This window comes from Camelus ferus, chromosome 21 (genome assembly GCF_009834535.1).
Source record: "Camelus ferus isolate YT-003-E chromosome 21, BCGSAC_Cfer_1.0, whole genome shotgun sequence".
In the NCBI taxonomy this organism is placed as follows: domain Eukaryota; kingdom Metazoa; phylum Chordata; class Mammalia; order Artiodactyla; family Camelidae; genus Camelus; species Camelus ferus.
The window spans coordinates 9,246,914-9,266,246 of NC_045716.1; the positions used below are offsets into that span (position 1 = coordinate 9,246,914).

At 36.3% G+C, this 19,333-nt stretch overlaps 1 protein-coding gene across 1 annotated transcript in view; it reads left to right on the top strand.

Moving 5' to 3' along the window:
• SLC9C2 (solute carrier family 9 member C2 (putative)) overlaps positions 1-19,333 on the top strand; it is a 68,564-nt gene that overhangs the window by 21,034 nt on the left and 28,197 nt on the right. The window contains exons 9-17 of the mRNA XM_032463713.1: positions 1,201-1,344; positions 3,672-3,840; positions 6,111-6,192; positions 9,082-9,248; positions 9,855-9,965; positions 11,647-11,744; positions 12,708-12,827; positions 17,675-17,873; positions 18,741-18,929. Of these exons, the coding sequence (XP_032319604.1) occupies positions 1,201-1,344; positions 3,672-3,840; positions 6,111-6,192; positions 9,082-9,248; positions 9,855-9,965; positions 11,647-11,744; positions 12,708-12,827; positions 17,675-17,873; positions 18,741-18,929 (1,279 nt within the window). The remainder of the gene's footprint in view (positions 1-1,200; positions 1,345-3,671; positions 3,841-6,110; positions 6,193-9,081; positions 9,249-9,854; positions 9,966-11,646; positions 11,745-12,707; positions 12,828-17,674; positions 17,874-18,740; positions 18,930-19,333) is intronic.

The window sequence follows — 19,333 nt, forward strand, 5'->3', positions numbered from 1 at the left end:
TTTTAGGGACAGATACAGTCACCCAGTGATATGAAAGGGAACGTGTGAATCGAGGGGACCAAGAAGAGGCAGGACTTGAGATCCACCTGTAGAAGTCAGGCCTGGCCCTGACCCAGGTGTGTTAGTTGCCTCGTGGAACCAGAGCAGCCCCATGCCCTAACTGCTGTGCTCTGGTCTACTCATAAAGAATCTTTGGGGGTGGGGCTAGACTTGTAGATTTTTGGGAGACAGTCTGGGTGATTCTAATGCTCTTCTCTGCTGAAGAACCATGGTGGTGTAGACAATCAGCATGTAAGGATTTGGAGGAGGATCACTTACAGCGAGAGGGCTTAGGGTGGTTTCCTGAAGAACATGGGATTAGGGTTAGCTGTTTTAACAAAGTTTTTAGGAATTGAGTAGATGAGAAAGCAGATAGAAGAGACTTTCAAAGTAAAGGAGTTTCATGCTGATCACAAAGGGAGAAGTTGTGCAGAGGGCATGGAGGGGATCCAGGCAGCTATCACAAAGTCAAGGTTAACCAGGGGCTCCTTGTGGCAGCCTCAGCTGTGGCCAGCTGGACAGCTGATATGCTGCCCACTAATCTCAGCAAAAGTGCCACGTCACCAGCTTGGAAAGTGGGGATCCTTATTTTTCTGCCTTGCTCTTACTATTCTGCTGTGAAAGGCAGCCCACAGGCATTGGTGTGATGAGGGTAATGGGGAATATGAAACTGGGTGTATTTTAGTTCCAGTAAAATACTTTAATTTTATTTTAATTAGTTAATCTTTATTTAGGTATAGTTGACTTATAATATTATAATAGTTTCAGTTGTACAACATAGTGATTCAACATTTTTATAGATTATACTCCTTTTAAAGTTATTACAAAATAATAGCTATATTTCTCTGTGCTGTGCTGTACTATATGTCCTGGTTACTTACTTATTTTATACATAATAGTTTGTATCTCTTAATCCCATGCCTCTACCTTGCTTCCTCCCACTCCCCTCTCCCCACTAGTAACCACTAGTTTGTTCTGTATATTTGTGAGTCTGTTTCTGATTTCAGCAAAATGCTTTTAAATGTTAATTGTAACAGTGATGGAGGCAAGGACCTCTGCTAAGACAAGAATAGAAGATATGTGGTAGATGCTTTTATGTGAAAAGAAAACTATTTAAAAAACACATTGCTTAAAATGTGATTTCCTTTCCATTTATTGTAGGTTTCTAATGATGTTTTCATGTGTATATCAAGATTTAATATACACTTTCTTTGGCATTGTAATTGGATGTGGAGAAACTGGGTATTTTACATTCCACACTTTAGTTTTCATGTTCATCTTATTTGCAACAGTGAATTTTGTAAGGTAAGAATTATATTTTAAAGTTTGCTTACTGGACTTAGGTGAGTTATAGCAAAAAGAGCTCTGGACATGCAGTCAGGAATCCTGTATTGCTGTCAAGGTCCTGGTAGTGGTTGCTGTGCAATTGAGGGAAAGTCTGTTTACTCTTCAAGGTTCCATCTGTAAAATAAGAAGGGGCAGAACAGCAGCATCAGCATAACCCATGAGCTTGAGGGAAATGCAAATTCACGGGCCCGTCCCAGTTTGCTGAATTCAGTCTCTGGAGATGAGATCCAGGAAACTGTTTCAACAAGCTTGTTAAAGTCTGAGTACCACTGGACCAGATTAATGCTGCTAACATCTTGTTGACTTTCATCCTGTATTATCATCAAAACTATGATAAAGACATTTATTAAGCGCTAACCGTGTACATTATACCATTAATATTAATACAACCTTATGAGCTAGGTGCTGTTACATCTTTTCACAGATGAAGCCCAGAGAGGTTAAACACTTGCCTGGAGACACCCAAATTGTAAGGACAGAGTTGGGATTTAAACTTGACTCTCCCGACCATGCTTTTTCTAGAATGACATTGCCCACAAGTGACAGTTATGTCTTCCAGAAGAATTCATGACAGCGTCTCCAAAAACATTGGCCTTTCTACTCAGGATAGGCCTGGCTGAGAGAGCTTACTTATAAGATGTTCTCATGGAGCATTGCTGCTGCTGACTCTGGAAGCACTGCATGCGATTCAAGTAGTCCCTCTCACACAGAGGGATGTGTAGACAATTTACGTTTCTTTCCACCGTCTTTCCACCATGGGAGTGCAAGTGGAGGCTGAGGTTGGTCACAGTGTGTGGAGAAAGGTACATGGCTTTTTGCACATTGTTTGACTCAGCTATGCATCCATTATCTCATTTCAACTTCACAACGGCACTGGGAGATAAGAATTATTATCTCCATTGTATAGATGAAAAAACTGAAAGGCAAAGGGCTGTGCCCAAGGTCAAATGGCTAGTGAGTGCCAGAGATCTTGTGTGGACTTACAGTCCTACCTCACTAGAGAAGAGGCTTTAATGGAGGGAGTCATCGTAAGGGGCCCTCAAAGTAGGGGTGGACTTTCCGTAAGAGACTTGTTGAGAAAAGCATTTCAGAGAAGATGAGCCAAACGAGGCTTGGACGTAATAATCCTTGCTAACATGTATTGAGTGTTGACCACATTCAAAACATCATTCTGGGCCCTGTGAGTGTTGCCTCATTTAACTGGCTCTTCATAAAGGTCATTCAAAGCAAGTGCCATTATTATTATTATCATCTCCATTTTATAGAGGAAGAAACTGAGGCTTAGCGAGATTAAATACCTTTCTTAAGTTTACATAGTAAAAAAAAAAAAAAGTCTAAATTTAAAACCAGGTAGACTAACTCCAGGGTCTTTGCTATACTGCTTCTCTGTTTTTGAGATCAGGAAGTGACGTAAGTTGTTCTATTTTGGCTGGACTCAATGGTATCTTAGAGAAAGATCCTTTAGTAAGGCTGAAAATTTCGATAAGCATTACTTTGCAAAAGGCTAAAAGCAAGGCAGAGGAGATTGCCCAAGTTAATTATATACATTATAGGTGGTAAATTGTAGATTTTCTGTTTTTCAATGAGAAAAATTCTCTAAATTGTCTTAAGAAATGCCCACTGAAAAACTGATGCATAACGTAATTTTTGAAGCTGAGAACATGTCAGTTTTATTTCTGCTTAAATCTCCTTTGAAGGACAGTACTGATGTTTTTTTGGTGCAGATCTCCTAAAGATAGAATCCAAATTTTGGCGCAGAGTCTTGTAGGAAAATGATCTGTAGAGAAAGGAAGCAAAAATCGAAATTATTTATGTGACATTTAATGTATGATTCTTGTGGGAGCTCAAGAAAAATTTGATTAAACAGAAGTTATTAATGTGTCTACAATAATTTTACTTTTCAACCATGATCTACCTGTCGGCCATCCTCGTCTAATTTCTGAATGCAGTCATGGCCTTCCAGGGAGCTTGTCATTGATACTTGAAGAAGTTTCCCTGCAGGAATTTACTACCAAAATCCCAAACAGTACACACTAGTGTTAGTAATAATTCTTTATATTTGTACAGAACTTCTAGCGTTATTTTTCAAGAGTTGAGTATTAAGTGTAAAATTTAGATAGTAGATTTGGTTAGTTCCAGAGAGTTTGTAAAGCTGATCAATAAACTGGATTGTCTGAAAATTTTTATAAGAAATTCAAGAAATTTAGTATTTACTGCATAGCTTCAACATAAATAACATTGATACATATGGTGTGATTTAAAAACAAATGTTTTTCTTTCCACAGGTTACTTACTGTGGTCCTAGTGAGCCCTATTCTGAGGCATTCCAGTTATGAGTATAACTGGAGATGGGGCATTGTTATAGCGTGGTCTGGAATTAAGGGAGTTTTTAGCTTACTCTTGGCTCCTGATGTTCATAATCTGGCTGAAGAAACAATAGAGTCACCACAGCAGGTAAGAAAAATCATGTCCCATGATTATTCAGTTTTATTCATTTTTATTTTATTTTTTTTGTAGTGCTTGTCATAGTACCCAGTAATCAAGTTAACCATTTTTAAAAAAAATTTTTTTTATTGAAGTATAGTCAGTTTACAATGTTGTGTCAATTTCTGGTGTACAGGTTTACCATTTTTAAGATTAGATTTGAAAAGTGCATTCTTTTAAGTAGAAAGGAACTTTTGGAGGAAAGTTTACTTATGCTCTCAGCATGAAAGGAACCAAGAATCAAGTAATGGTCATGGGCGTGGGAGTCAGGTGCGCCTGGGGTCAAATGCAGGCTCCACTGTTCACAGGCTGAGTGGCCCTGGGCAAGCTCCTCAGACTTGTGAAGCTTTGGTTTCCAGTTGAGGATTGAGATGATGCTCAGTAAAACACATGACACTTAGTAAAAGCTTAGTCAGTGTTATTGGACATATAAATGCAGTTTTTCAATAGCTGTCAAAAGCATGAAAAAAAAATGATACCCTTTCTAGAATATTCCGGTCCCTATAGCTATTAGAGCAAAAACTGAAATGCTCATTAAGTATACTATGGAAAGAAAGATTTTTATAAATGCTTGAATTAAAGATCTAGTTATATTTATGTCTTTTAGAGCTAATTAAAAAATTAATTTCTTGAAAAATTTTGGCTGAAGCCTACATTATCCATAGTGAAAAGCAAAACTTGGTTTCCCTTCCATTCTCTCGCAAAGCTTTTCCCCCATGCGCTAGCCAGTGGATTTCTGGGCAGCATCGGGGACACTGAGACTCGAGGGAAAGTCCAAAGAGCCCAGAGCATCTGCTGACAGCATTAGGGTACCTCATAATTTGTGAAGTATTAGCTGGAGAAGTTGTTAGAAGTTTCTAGAAATCCTCAGGACACCCCTGCCACCTCCCAGTCAGATAAATCCCAAACCTGCTCCTAGGAGGGAGAAAAACACTTAAATAATGTAAATTAGGAACACTACCCATCTCCCAAGGAACTTTAATTTGGAGGTAGTTGTCCAGAGTTTCCTGGTATTATCCAATTTCAAGTTCAGGATTTTCTCTTCTTTGCTATTTCACTCCTCTCCTCGAAGACCCCAGGAGTACAGTATTTTTCAAATATCTTTTCTAGGGAGAGCAACTGTCACCTTCTCCATCTTGCATGTGGAGAAATCAAAACAAAGAGAATAGCATGTTAGTAAAAGAACTGGGGTGCCCCAATTACCCAAAGAGGAAGTGCTTATTTTTAATGGTGCTCCTTTTTTTTTTTTTTTTAATGGAGTATCATACTCCTCATCATCTTTCCTGAGGATTTACACTTCATATCTGGGGGCAGGGTCTGAAAATTAATTTGGAGTTCAAACACACCTGTGGTTTTGCAGAGCCTTTGGGTTCTTCCATGTTCCTAGAGGAAAAGAATGATGACCAGTATCTGAGCTCCTTCCGTTTTCCTTTGTGCGAGGCATTGGCCCAAGCCCAAGTCAACGAAATGTTAACAGACATTTGAGTGTCATTTTACAGTGTTCCCCAGATCTGTGCGATGTTAAGAACTGCTTGGAGGCATCCCACCCCAGACCTACAGAATAAAAATCCGCAGGGAAGAAGCCCGGGAGGCTGTGTCTTTCAGAAGGACTTCGGGTGCTCACTGTGATCAGTGAAGTTTGGGAAATGCGCTCAGAAGAACACACTGCTGTTCACTCCGTTTTTCAGTGAGGAACACTGAGACTCGGAGTGGTTAATTGGGCTCAAGTTACATGGCTCGTAAACGGCCGAGTCAGGACCTACAGCTGTGGCGGTGCTTCTGCGGACCGCACCATGGGTCCTGACTGCTGCTTCACAGCTTCTCGAGTGGCTGTGGTAAATGCTGGCGGCGGGGCACTTCCCTGTCCCGCCGTGGTCACCACGGCCCGCTTTTGCTCTTGCTGGGGCTCCTCCCGGGCCCCGCCAGGCTCCTCCCGAGCCGCCGCGGAGATGCTGCTGCTGACGGCGGCGCCTGGGGACCGCTCTGCTCTCAGTGTCCGTCCCCCGCCCACAAACTGCAAAATCGATCTTCTTCTCATTCTGGTTGAAAACTAATTTCTGCCCCAGTAGATTATATTCAAGCAGTGTCCACGAAACAACCCTTTGTCTCTGCTTACTTATCAGAGGCAGGATTAAAAAATGTCGGTTAAAGTAGAATTCTGCTGGTGGTTAATTTGAACAGTGATTCCCTCTGGAGAACTTATTGATGTTTTGATTCTGACTCTGTGTTTTGTTTTTCAGTTTATATTGTATGTACAGGTGATATCACTAATGACTATGGGAATAAATTCATACATGATGACTCGTTCAGCCAGGACATTAGGTAAAATATGTCTATCCTTCATTAATTAACTGGGGAGAATAATGCAAATAGATTATTGTTGGGGATGGTGGGACATTTCTTATGGAGCTCAAGGAATTGATTATGAAATCATGCACTTTCGTTCACTCACTATTTATAGATGATGTATTAATTGGGATACTGATTCAGCCAGTTTAACAGAAACAACATTAACGGTGGCTTAAACAAGACAGAGATTTGTTTGTTTGTTTGTTTGTTTTTCCTCCACCAAAAAGTCCAGGAGAATGGAATGGGTCTCCCCCACAAGGTTGTCCAGAGATCTCAGATCCCTCTCGTTTATTGGTCCTCCTCTTCCTGGGGTGCTCTATTGTCTGCAGGGTAGAAGCTGGCTCAATGCGGTCAATAGGAAGGGAAAATGGCAGGTGGGTGGTGGTGATGGTGGTCATGTTGGCCATGGAGGGTAAGCAGCTTCCTTTTGAGGGCATAATGCAGAAGTTGTGTATGTCATTACCACTCCCATTCCATTGGCCAGATCTTAGTCACATGGGCACCCATGGGTAAGGGAAGCTGGGAAATATTATCTTGACCTGACTGGCAACATGCTTAGCCAAAACTCAGAGACTCTGTTGGTAAAGGAAGAAAGGGAGAATGGGTATTGGGAGCAACCAGCAGGCTCTGCCAGAGTTGCCTATTTCTAGAAAAAAATTGAAGCTGTTGATGATAAAATACGTAAATATAATAAAGTCACAAATAGACCCATGATCAATAGAGAAATCTAGGATAAGATAACCAGTGGCGATGGAGTCAAGTAGGGAAGAGAGAGGATGGGGTGGGATTAAACAAAGTCTTAGAGTAGGACCTTTGTATTTTCCAGTATCCCATGGCCTGGTCCTCAGCTTTGCTGCTTTAGAGAACTGATTCTGTCAGGGTATCTAGAATTGATGAGACTAATGGAAACTTATATACACTACACTCACAGGAGAATATAGATAAGGCAGAAAATCAATTTATTCATTTATAATGAGGATGATTTCTTTCTATGTGTGAAATAATTGTGATCATTATTCAGAGTGTTGGCCTCTACTGATTTCTTTGATAAATCAAATAAGTAATCAGAAAATTTCTTGGAAATCATAGAACTAATGAGAGGTCAGTGAAAGAGTAATGTTGAAGGAAGTTTCTTATAAACAGAGAAACAGTCTGGTGAATTTCCCATCTCTGCTTGTGCCTTTTCACTGTCCTGCCCACTCCTGAAACCATGCCCCATCAACACTGCTGCAGAGCTTCCTGCAACAGCTTTACTGCAAAGGCAAGGGCTCCAACTGTGCATAGGGCTAGTAAATGGGGCAGATTTTTTGGCAACTCTCCTTCTCCCCCATTTATGGGTTTGTTCTTCTTTGCAGTGGAAAGTTGTGCTTGGATCAGCAAAAGCCTACACTGGAGAATGAGTGAACTTAATTCGATCCCTCAGGGTTTGCTCACACCTCCCTTCCCACCAATTTTCATTGACTTTCAGGGATCCACACCCACTCTGTTCTGTTTGCTTAGGATATAACATCTAGATTTCTCCCATGCTGGCTTCCTTGTGATTGCTCTTATTCTGATACTCAAGGGCAAGATCAAAGAGTTTTATTCTCATGGAAGTGTTTTCTTCTTCTTTTTTTCTTCCCTTATCCATTTTTTATTGTATTAACTAAACCTCAGAATTTTCATTATGAAACAAAAAAATATAGCAAGTATATTATCCTCAGAATCAACGCTCATCCTTTCTAGAAATACTTGCATGTGAGGAGGTAATTGACAAAACTGAGTTTTATCATGAAGAGTTTTGAAGCAACTTCTTCCATCTGGCCTAATGCTTTTAGGAGATCCCTCCTCATGTTCTTGGATCATTTTAGTCATGAGAGTTAACTCAAATATATGCCGCCACCAAGTGGTCCACATATACTTTTGCTCCATCATAATGAGAAGGATGTAATTAGGCAAAAGAATAAACTTTCTCCTTGGGTGCTCTCAGCTGCCAGATTTTAAATCCAAAGCTGACACCTTCTAACTCTTTATTAAGCATGAGGTCAAATGCATCTTTGCTCTGGACCATACAGAATTGAGAGGGATATGACTCCAGACCTTTTTGAATCCTCGAAATTTCAAATACTACTGTTGCCTAGTGTCCTGTAGAGAATGCAATAAAGTTAAACTGAAACATTTAGAAACATTTTTTTAACTCTTTATGAGATATCTCATACGCAGTTAGGAAGAGAGAACAGTTTATTGAGATGGAATTCTGAATGAGTAGGCTAAGCTCAGTCACTAATTAACTTCTTTTTGGTAAGCGAGCCTGATAGCTATAATCTCAGATTCATACTTCAAGACAATACAAACTGCTGCAAGTTTTGGACATGCAGATTTTCTGGTCAGGAAACAGATGTTAAATTTGAGGGATCTCTATTGCAGTGGCCTTTACATTTTATTGTGTGTAAGAATCAGTTGGAGAACTTGTTAAAAATGCAAATTTCCAGGACAATCTGATTCTCCAGATATGGGGTGGAGCCCAGGAATTTGCTTAGTTTAATAAGCAGCCCCTCTACCATAGAAGACACAGCTAGTTTTCCATACCTTGAGAAATACTGATGGAGTGCCTTGAAGCAGTAAGTCTTGTCTCCAGCTGTAGGAAATGAAAAGAAACTAAGAAAACATTCTTTAGCAGTTGAATCAGATAAAGTACAGCTGAAAGGAAATGGATAGCTGGGTGATTTTCTGCAAAATTTTGGACAAAAATTGTCCTTGCTCTAAGCACTCTGGGTTGGCTATGCAGGTAATGCCAAGATTTCCCTACATCATGCAATCCTTTTGCTTCTCTGTGCAGTCTTCACTGTATTCTGTTAAGGTCCTCATTCTTCTTTGTTACAGGTTTGTGTGCTCTCTCCCTTCAAAGACAAATGGCCATGCAAAACGCCATTAAGCACATCCAGGAGATGATACAGAACAGAATAGCTTTGTGTAAAACAGAAAAAATTTTGACAAATGTTAATTGGACCTTAGTAGAAGAAAAAACAAAGATTGAATACATCATTCCTGTGAGTTGATACCTAGCAAAAAATAGTCCTTTCCCTCCCTGGGTCTGCATCTCTTTCTCTAGTTTATTGTAAAAAACTTGATTCTGCTAGTTATATGTCAGAAAACTGAAGGGGGGTATATTTACTAGTTATGCTATACTTCTTTGTATTCTGTCTCTACAGAGAAGGTCTTGTTGATCTGGTAATATTTCCCAAATACAGGAGAACTGGTGTTTTTACACACTGGCTGATTGAGTAACTATGAATAGCCTCTGCCAAGGTGATGTTTCCAATTGGTTGAAGAAATGAGAGATCTCTCCCTGTATAAGTACTATGAGAAGTAGAAAACACAGGCTGCTTCAGAGAGCAGTCAAGCGTAGACAGGTTTGGAGAATTTGGTTTCTAAATCTCCCCAAATGAATAGTTACTTCGCCATAATTGAAAGCAACATTTCCCATAGGAAGAATGTTATTTACATACACAGCCCTTCATTTTAGCGATTCAGATTTGAATTACTGGAATCTTTGTTGAGCAAAGCATTTAACAGCTTCTAATCATTTTTACTTTTTTTAAAAAACTTTATCTCTGTATGTTTTTCTTTTCTTTTTTGTATGTTTTTCAACTTAGTCTGATACTGTTCAGTTTACCCATGTTTCATGTGACAAAGAAGCAAAGGAGTCCCCAACAGATGAAGATTTAATAGGAGAAGCCAGATTGCATGTAGCTATAATACAAATGGTTGGTACTCCTCACATTATCTGCTTTTTACTTATTGTTATTTTTGCAATTCTTACATATGGTTTTTAGGTGACTAGAAAAAAAATTTTTTCACCTTTTGATTGGTTGTTAAAATATATGTTTGATTTATTAAAGTTGAAAAATAAAAATAAAAAATCTCTTAGACTTTAAATTCAAGTCACAAATCTTATTATTCTATTTCTAATTTTCTAATTCTTATTATTCTAGTAAATTTTAGCAGTTCATTTTTGAGTAGTCTTGAATGATGTTTGGTGCCATTTACATACTTAGTTAATTAAACATCTCCAAATATTTGAAACTGCTTTTATAAATTTAACATATTTGAGTTCCTTTTATAGAAAATTCTCCCAAGTGCTTATTTAACTCTTATAAATCTAGAAAGTTAAAATAAATCTAGTGAATCAAAATTCTCTTAAAATATTTAAGACAATGTTTAAATGTTGTAATATAAACATAGAAAGATTACTAGGTAAAATCAACTTTAAATCAACCCTTGATTTTTGGGACCCTTGTTATAATGACTTACCACATTTACTTTTAAACCAACAATTCCATACAGTGACTGACTCCGTGTTATTTTTTTTTAAAATCAAAATATAGTTGATTTTCAATATTGTGTTAATTTCAGGTGTACAGTATTCTGACTCAGTTATTTTTTTCAGATTATAAGTTTTTATAAGATACTGAATATAATTCCCTATACTATACAGTAAATCCTTGTTGCTTTTCTATTATATATATGATAGTTTGTATCTGTTAATCCCATATTCCTAATTTGTCTCTCCCCTCTTCCTCTCCCCTTTGGTAACTATAAGTTTGTTTTCTATGTCTATTTTGTATCTATATTCATTTGTATTATTTTTTAGATTCCACATATAAGTGATGTCATATGGTATTTCTTTCTCTGACTTATTCACTAAGCATAATATTCTCTGTTTTGTTGAAAATGGCAAGATTTCATTCTTTTCTTGTAGCTGAATAATATTTATATATACACACATATACACCACATTTTCTTAAGCCAATTTCCTATTAATGGGCACTTGGGTTGTTTCCATGTCTTGGCTATTGTAAATAGTGCTGCTATGAACATTGGGGTGCATGTGTCTTCAAATTAGAGTTTTTGTTTTTTCTGGATATATACCCAAGAGTGGGGTTGCTGGGTCACATGATAACTCTATTGTTTAGTTTTTTAAGGAACCTCTATACTGTTCCCCATAGTAGCTGCACCAATTTACATTTCCACCAACAGTGTAGGAGGGTTCCCTTTCCTCCACACCCTCTCCAGCTTTTATTATTTGTAGACTTTTTGTGATAGCTATTCTTACTGGTGTGAGGTGATACCTCATTGTGGTTTTGATTGCATTTCTCTAGTAATTAGCCATATTAAGCATCTGAAGTAAACTCTGAGTTGTATAAATTTTTAGTTTCCTGAAGCTAGGAATCTTTGTATTTTTTATAACATCCAGGAAAGTACTTTGCAAAAAATGAATATTCTCTAAATATTTAAATTGGATAAAATGTATTTCCTGTTACAGAAGTTTTTGAGAAGTATATTTTCATATATTGAGTTCAATAATAGTAGTGAGGGAGGGCCATGTAAATGTCAAACAGAGTACGTTACATTAATGTTTTGGTCCTTTGTAATTTTTATTTTTAGAGTAGCTTTGAAAAACAGTGTAATGATGGAGTCCTCAGTGTAGAGGCAGCCCGGACATTAATTGGTGCAACCAAAAGCTTTTGCCCTATCCAAGGAAAGTAAGTGTAATACTTCTTTAATTGATATTTCCAAAATTGAATGTGTATGTGATACAGAATGAACAAACTGAGAGTTGAATGCCCAGATTGATCAATCTTTTTATGTTATCTATCTATCTGTCTATCCATCCATCTATCCATCTACTTCCTATTTTACTTGTTTATACTTTTCCCCCAGGTTTCATAACTTTGATGACATTAGGAGATTCTGGAGGAAGTTCTGACTAGAGAGCAATTTATATAAGAGACAAGGGAAGCCATGAAAAGGAACCCATATAGTTTCAATTACTATTATAAGTATTTTGTCTTTATATCATATTCACTAAATTACTGAATAGGGGAGGTAGGGAAGCCTGGAGCCTGCCATTAAACTGCTTTCTGGAATGGATCAGACTCTGGAGGAATTGACCCAACCTATGGAACTGATAGATGCAAGTAAATCTGATGGGGAAAGCTTAGTATCTTAGAGATATATTGATAATTGGTCACAGCCCTGGTAAACATTAGAGAATGGATGGTCGAAGACAAAGCTTTGGGGCAACTACGATGGGAGAGTCTGTCTGGGTGATGGTTAAATTTCAGCACCCTGGTAATACGTCTGGGAGATACAGCATCAATTCCTGGATAAAGTTTGGGAAAGATAGGGAATTTAGGGCCTTGGAAAATCTTGGGATAGGCAAGGCGTGACAAAAGGAAGCTTGATTCTGCACCCCAAAGAATTGGTCTGGAGAAGTTTTAATTATATTTTACCTCAGGTCAGGAATAGTTCCAGAAACATGGACAGCAAGAGGCTTACGCTAAAATGTTTCTCTTCTGTGACTGTGGGTAGGTAGCTGATGGATACTGAGGCATATTTAACAAACCCATACTACATTTATATTTAGTGTAACTTTCTGTTTATATTACCCAAAGATATAGCACTTGTTTTTCCTTATAACATGTATCTGTATTTTTCTCTGTTAGATTCATGACTATTTATGATGTTTTAGCTTATGTAAGAGCTAGAAGTTGGCTTATGAAGTTTAAAAGCTTGTTAATTTTCTTCAAATATCATAAAGAGAAGGCACCTCTTATTCAATGTGGGTAAGTACTATGAACTTTTAATAGCAATGCACTTGAAAATGTGACCTTTCCTACATTGTCAGAATAGATTACCATGATTTTCCCTAAAAAAACCCCACTAACATTATAGTCAACTCATTGACTGAGTGGGGAAGGAGCAGAGTGCTTGCTTTTCTTTCTGCATTCTGTTTCAGCAATTTCACTGACACCTCCAGTAGAGAGTAGATAGGAAAAAAAAGAAGAAGAAAAGGATGGTCATATTTGGATTCTTCAAGTTTTAATTGCCATGTCTTAGGGTCACATTATGTCTTGGGCTTCTGTAATATTCTAGTATTCTTCTGATGTGAGTGAGAGTGAGAAATATCAATCTCAAAGACTGGATCTAGCTCTCACATTTCATCTGTGCCATGCGGTGTTTCTGCTGATGTCTATAATTAGGAAAAACACAGCATGGCCTTAATAATACCTATCACCAATTTCCAAAATGTCACAAGATACAAGTTTTACTTAACTTGTGTAGGTTCTTTGCTTTGTTATATAAGTTCTGAACCTATATAATTTTTAAAGCAGAAAGACAAGGTTTCTCTACTAAAGATGTCAAATGAGAAGATTCTGGGACCATTAATGCTAATAAATTTTAAATGGTTGTTAATATACTTTTCATAACAAATTATGATAATTTTTACTTTATTCCATGTATTAAGTTTAAAGAAAAATATAAAAAATTAAGACTCTAGGGTCTCGATATGTATCTAGGTAACTTCTTTTTGTCAGCCTCTACTTTCAATAAACAGAAACCATTTAAAAAATATATATCATAGAATATTTTTTCCTGTTCCTAATTTTAATCAGCACTAGTGTTTTCTCTAAATTTATTTATCTCTTGCTTTTGATATATGAATATTTGCATTGTTGCATTGTCCCTATGTGCTATTAGCTTTAATTTTAAAAAATGCCTTCCAGAAAAATCTCAAACAACTTAACCTTATACACCTAAAGGAGCTAGAAAAAAACAAAATCCAAAGTTAGTAGAAAGGAAGAAATTACAAATAAGCAGAAATAAGTGAGAGACTAAAAAAAAAAACAAAAAAAAAACCCAGAAAAGATAAATGAAACTAAGAGCTAGTTCTTTAAAAAGATAAAGAAAAATTAATAAACCTTTAGCCAGAGTCACCAAGAAAAGAAGAGAGAGCATCCATATCAATGAAATCAGAAATGAAACAGGAGAAATTACAACTGACTCCACAGAAATACAAAGGATTATAAGGGATTATAAGAAATTATTGTAAACAACTGTATGCCAATAAGATGGGCAACCTAGAAGAAATGGACAAATTCTTAGAAATGTACAATCTCCCAAGACTGAACCAACAAGAGGTGGAAAATAAGAACAGACCAGATACCAGTACTGAAATTGAATCAGTAGTTTAAAAACTCCCAAAAAACAGAAATCCAGGACCAAATGGCTTCACAGGTAAATTCTTCCAAACATGTAGAGAAGCATTAACACTTATCCCTCTCAAACTATTCCAAAAAATTGCAGAGAAAGGAACACTTCCAAACTCATTCTATGAAGCTTGCATCATCCTGACACCAAAATCAGATAAAGATACCACAAAAAAGGGGAAATTATAGGCCAATATCACTGAGGAAAATAGATGCAAAAATCCTCAACAAATTAGCAAACCAAATTCAACAATACATTTCCAGGATTGCAAGGATGGTTCAGTATCTGCAGATCAATCGGTGTGATATACCACATTAACAAACTGAAGAATAAAGATCATATGATCATCTCAGTAGATGCAGAAAAAGCTTTTGATAAAATTCAACATCCATTTATGATATAAACTCAACACAGTGGGAACATTTCTCAACATAATAAAGGCCATGTATTACAAACCCAAAGCTGACACATACTCAATGGTGAAAAGCTGAAAGCATTTCCTCTAAGATCAGGAACAAGACAAGAATGCCCACTCTCACTACTTTTATTCAACATAGTTTTTGAAGTCCTAGCCACAGCAATCAAGAAGAAAAGGAAATAAAAGGAACCTAGATTGGAAAGGAAGAAGTTAAACTGTCACTATTTGCAGATGACATGATAATATACATATAAAATCCTCAAGATGCCACCAGAAAGCCACTAGAGCTCATCAATGAATTTGGTAAGATGGCAGGACAAAACTAATATACAGAAATCTGTTTTATTTCTATAGACTAAAAATGAAATATGAGAAAGAGAAAACAATCCCATTTACAATTGCATCAAAAAGAACAAAATTCCTAAGAGAATAAAATGCCTAACTAAGGAGGCAAAAGACCTGAATTCTGAAAACTGATGAAAGAAATTGAAGACAACACAAACAGATGGAAAGATGTACTGTGTTCATGGATTGGAAGAATTAGTATTTGTTAAAATGACTGTATTAATTAAAGCAATCTACAGATTCAGGGCAATCCCTATCAAAATACCAATGACATTTTTCACAGAAGTAGAACAATTTCTAAATAGAATTATTTAATTCTAAAATTTGTATGGAAACACAGAAGACCCTGAGTAGCCAAAACAATCTTGAGAAAGAATAGAGCTGGAGGAATCAGTCTCTCTGACTTCGGACTATGCTACAAAGCTATAGTAATCAAAACAGTATGATACTGGCACAAAAACACACACATAGATCAATGAATCAGGATAGACAGCCCAGAAGTAAACCCATGTGTTTATGGTCAATTAATATATGACATAGGAGATAAGAATATACAATGGAGAAAAGACAGTCTCTTCAATAAGCGTGCCGGGAAAACTGGACAGCTACATGCAAACAAATCAAACTAGACTACTCTCTCATACCATGCACAAAAATAAATTCAAAATGAGTTAAAGCTTAAATGTAAGACCTGAAGCCATAAAACTTCTAGAAGAAAACATAGGCATTAAACTATTTGACATTTGTCTTAGTAATTTTTTTGGTATATGTCTCTTCAGGAAGGAAAGGAAAAGCAAAAAATAAACAAATGGGACTACATCAAAATAAAAGGCTTCTGCACAGTGAAAGAAACTCTCAACAAAATATAAAGGCCACTTACTGAATGGAAGATATTTGGAAACAATATATCTCATAAGGGGTTAATATCCAAAGAACTCAAACAACTCAACATTACAAAAACACATAACCCAATTTAAAAAAGGGCAGAGGATCTGACTAGATGATTTTCCAAAGAGGAAGACATACAGATGGCCTACAGGCACATGAAAAGATGCTCAATATCACTAACTGTCAGGGACATGCAAATCAAAACCACAATGAGATATCACCTCACACCTGTTAGAATGGCTGTTATCAAAAAGACAACAAATAAGTGTTGATGAGGATGTGGAGAGAATGGAACCCTCATGCACTGTTGGTTGAAATGTAAATTGGTGCAGCCATCATGGAAAACAGTATGGAGATTCCTCAAAAAATTAAAAATAGAACTACCATATGATCCAGCAAGTCCACTCCTGGGTATTTATCTGAAGAAAATGAAAACTCTAGTAAGAAAAGACACACCCCTATGTTCATTGCAGCTTTATTTACAATAGCCAAGATATGGAAGCAACCCAAGTGCTCACTGATAGGTGAATGGATAAAGAAGATGTGGTATACATAATGGAATATTACTCAGCCATAGAAAAGAATGAAATCTTGCCATTTGGCACATGGCTGGACCTAGATAGTATTATGCTAGGTGAAGTAAGTCAAACAGAGAAAGACAAATACCATGATTTCACGTATATGTGGACTCTAAAAAATAAAACAAATGAACAAATGTAATAAAAGAGAACAAGAGTCATAGATACAGAGAACAAACAGGTGGTGTCCAGAAGGGAAGGAGTAGGGGGAGGAAAGAAATAGGGTGATTGAAAGGTACAGACTTCTGACTGCAAAATAAATGAGTCACCAGTATGAACTGTACAGGGTGGGGAATACAGTCAATAACTATATAATATCTTTTTATGGTGACGTAGCTAGACTTATTGTGGTTGTCGTTTTGAAATGTGTAGAAATAGTGAATCACTATGTTGCATAACAGGAACTAACAGTGTTGTAGGTCAATTTTACTTCAAAAACGAACAAATAAGCTCATAGGAAAAAAGATCAGATTTGTGGTTACCAGAGATTAGGGACTGGGGAGGTGGAATTGGATGAAGGCAGTCAAAAGGGACAAACTTATAGTTGTAAGATAAATAAATACTAGGGATATAATGTACTATGTGAAAAATACAATTAACAGTATCGTATGTTATATATGAAAGTTGTTTAGGGAGTAAATTCTATTCTATCACAAGGAAAATTTTTTTATTTTCCATTTTCTTTAATTTTGTATCTACATGAGATGATACATGTTCATTAAACTTACTGTGATAATCATTTCATGATGTACATTAAGTCAAACCATTATGCTGCTCACCTTAAACTTAAACAATGCTGTATGTCAATTATATCTTAGTAATACTGAGAGGAAAAAAAACCCAAAAAAACATCCTAACAAACAAAAAATATGAGTATATATTTACAGAATCTAATGTTTCTGGTAAAGGTTAATGAAAACATTTCTTCTACTTGAGTGAATAATATATATAAGACACCAACTTAAAAAAAAAAATCTCCCCAGCCCAGATATAGATTAATTAGAGCCATATTTTATCTTTTTCCTTTATGATTTTTATGTTTAGAAAGTGTGTTTTATATATTTATATATTATCTATTATTTTATGTATTTATATTCTTCAAATTAATGTTAATATTTGTTTAAACAAATGTTGAAGTTCAGATTTTATAATTCTAAAGTGATCTGACATTTTATTTGGTCTCTTTTTTTAGGAATAATAAATTTCTTCTTTTTGTACATCGCATTGTATTTTCAGAAGAATTTGAATATGCTGGATATATTACAGCAATAATATACACTTATCCTATGATAGTACATCTGTGGCCAATGGCAAGAGAGTTAAATGTGTCAGCACTGATACTGGTCAACTACTACTTTGTATTTTTATACCTATTAGGATCAGCACTGAAGGTACTGTTTAAAATAGAAATACATCCTATAAAAAGAATAATTTAGATAATTTGAATCTATTTTGTCATATTATTGAAATAATTGATACTAGAAGTCATCTCCTGTAACAGTTGATAGGATCCTCGAATTTTAGCAATCTTTTTGAATTTTCTGAGTTTAGCAATGAAATCAGTATAATAGTCACAGTCTTGGATATCAGGTAAGTATCATAAATGAAGAAAATCTCAAAGGTTGGGTAAAAGAGAACTGAAAATCTAGACAGAGTGCTTCCCTCAAATACTCTCTGTAACAATGCAAAAAATAAGTGAATAAAGCCAAATTGGTTTGCTGGGTCCTTGTCATGATATGAGAGCTACTTTTCAGGATACATGCTTAAAAGATGAATTTATCAGTGTTACTATTTTCATACTTTATTATTTTTTTCTTTCTTTCCTTTTTTTTTTTTTTTTTGCAAGGGGGACATAATTAGGTTTACTTATTTATTTGATTTTTCAGTGGAGGTACTGGGGATTGAACCCGGGACCTCAGGCATGCGCTCTACCACTTGAGCTATACCCTCCCCCCTTATTTTCATACTCTATTATTAATATCATTGCAGTGGATTTGTTTACTGTTTTTCATTGCTTGTCTTTGGCATACCAGCTTCATGATAGATTATATATATTTTGAGTGAAATTATAATTTTTGACGTCGGAGATTAAAATGGATGTTTTTGAATTTCAAATGAATGAGTTAAAACCTAACTTTTGGAATATAACTCATTTGTAGCTGAGGATTTAACTGTTAATTTTTTAGAACCCTCCCCCCTCCCCATATCACTGTATAGTTGCTATGAAATGACTTTATAATTCTGTGTTTTCTAAACAGATAATAATTTTGAAAAGGAAATATTTTCATCAACATTGGAATATTTTGGAATTTTTTACCGTGCTCATTGGAATTGTTGATATATTCTGTTTATACTTTGTCAAATTGAGACCAGACAACTTGGTTCTTATTCAGTTTGCAGTAATAATAGGTTATTTCAGAATAATTAGATTTCTTCCTCTTATCAAGGTAAAACTTCACATTTTAAAAAATTGTGGGGTTTTTTTCCTACACTATTTGTCAGATGAATTAAGAAACCACATTATTTTGAAAGAAATGGGGCAGGTGCGGGGAGCTGTCTTTCCTCCTGGAACCCTCTCCCGACCGGTATCTGCTTGGCTCACTCTCTCACTCCAAGTCGTTGCTTAAATCTCACCTTCTCACAAAGGCCTTTCCCTGACCACACTACCTGCCCTCCCTACTCCCAGCTTTCCACCCCGTCTTCCTGATCCCTCTCCACCTGCTTACGTTTTATTTTTTTCTCCATAGCACTTATCACCATTTTACTGTATGTTGTGTATACTCTCTATGGGGTGGGGATCTTTGTTTTGGTCACTGATGTACCCTAGGACTCTAGAATGGTGCCTGATAAA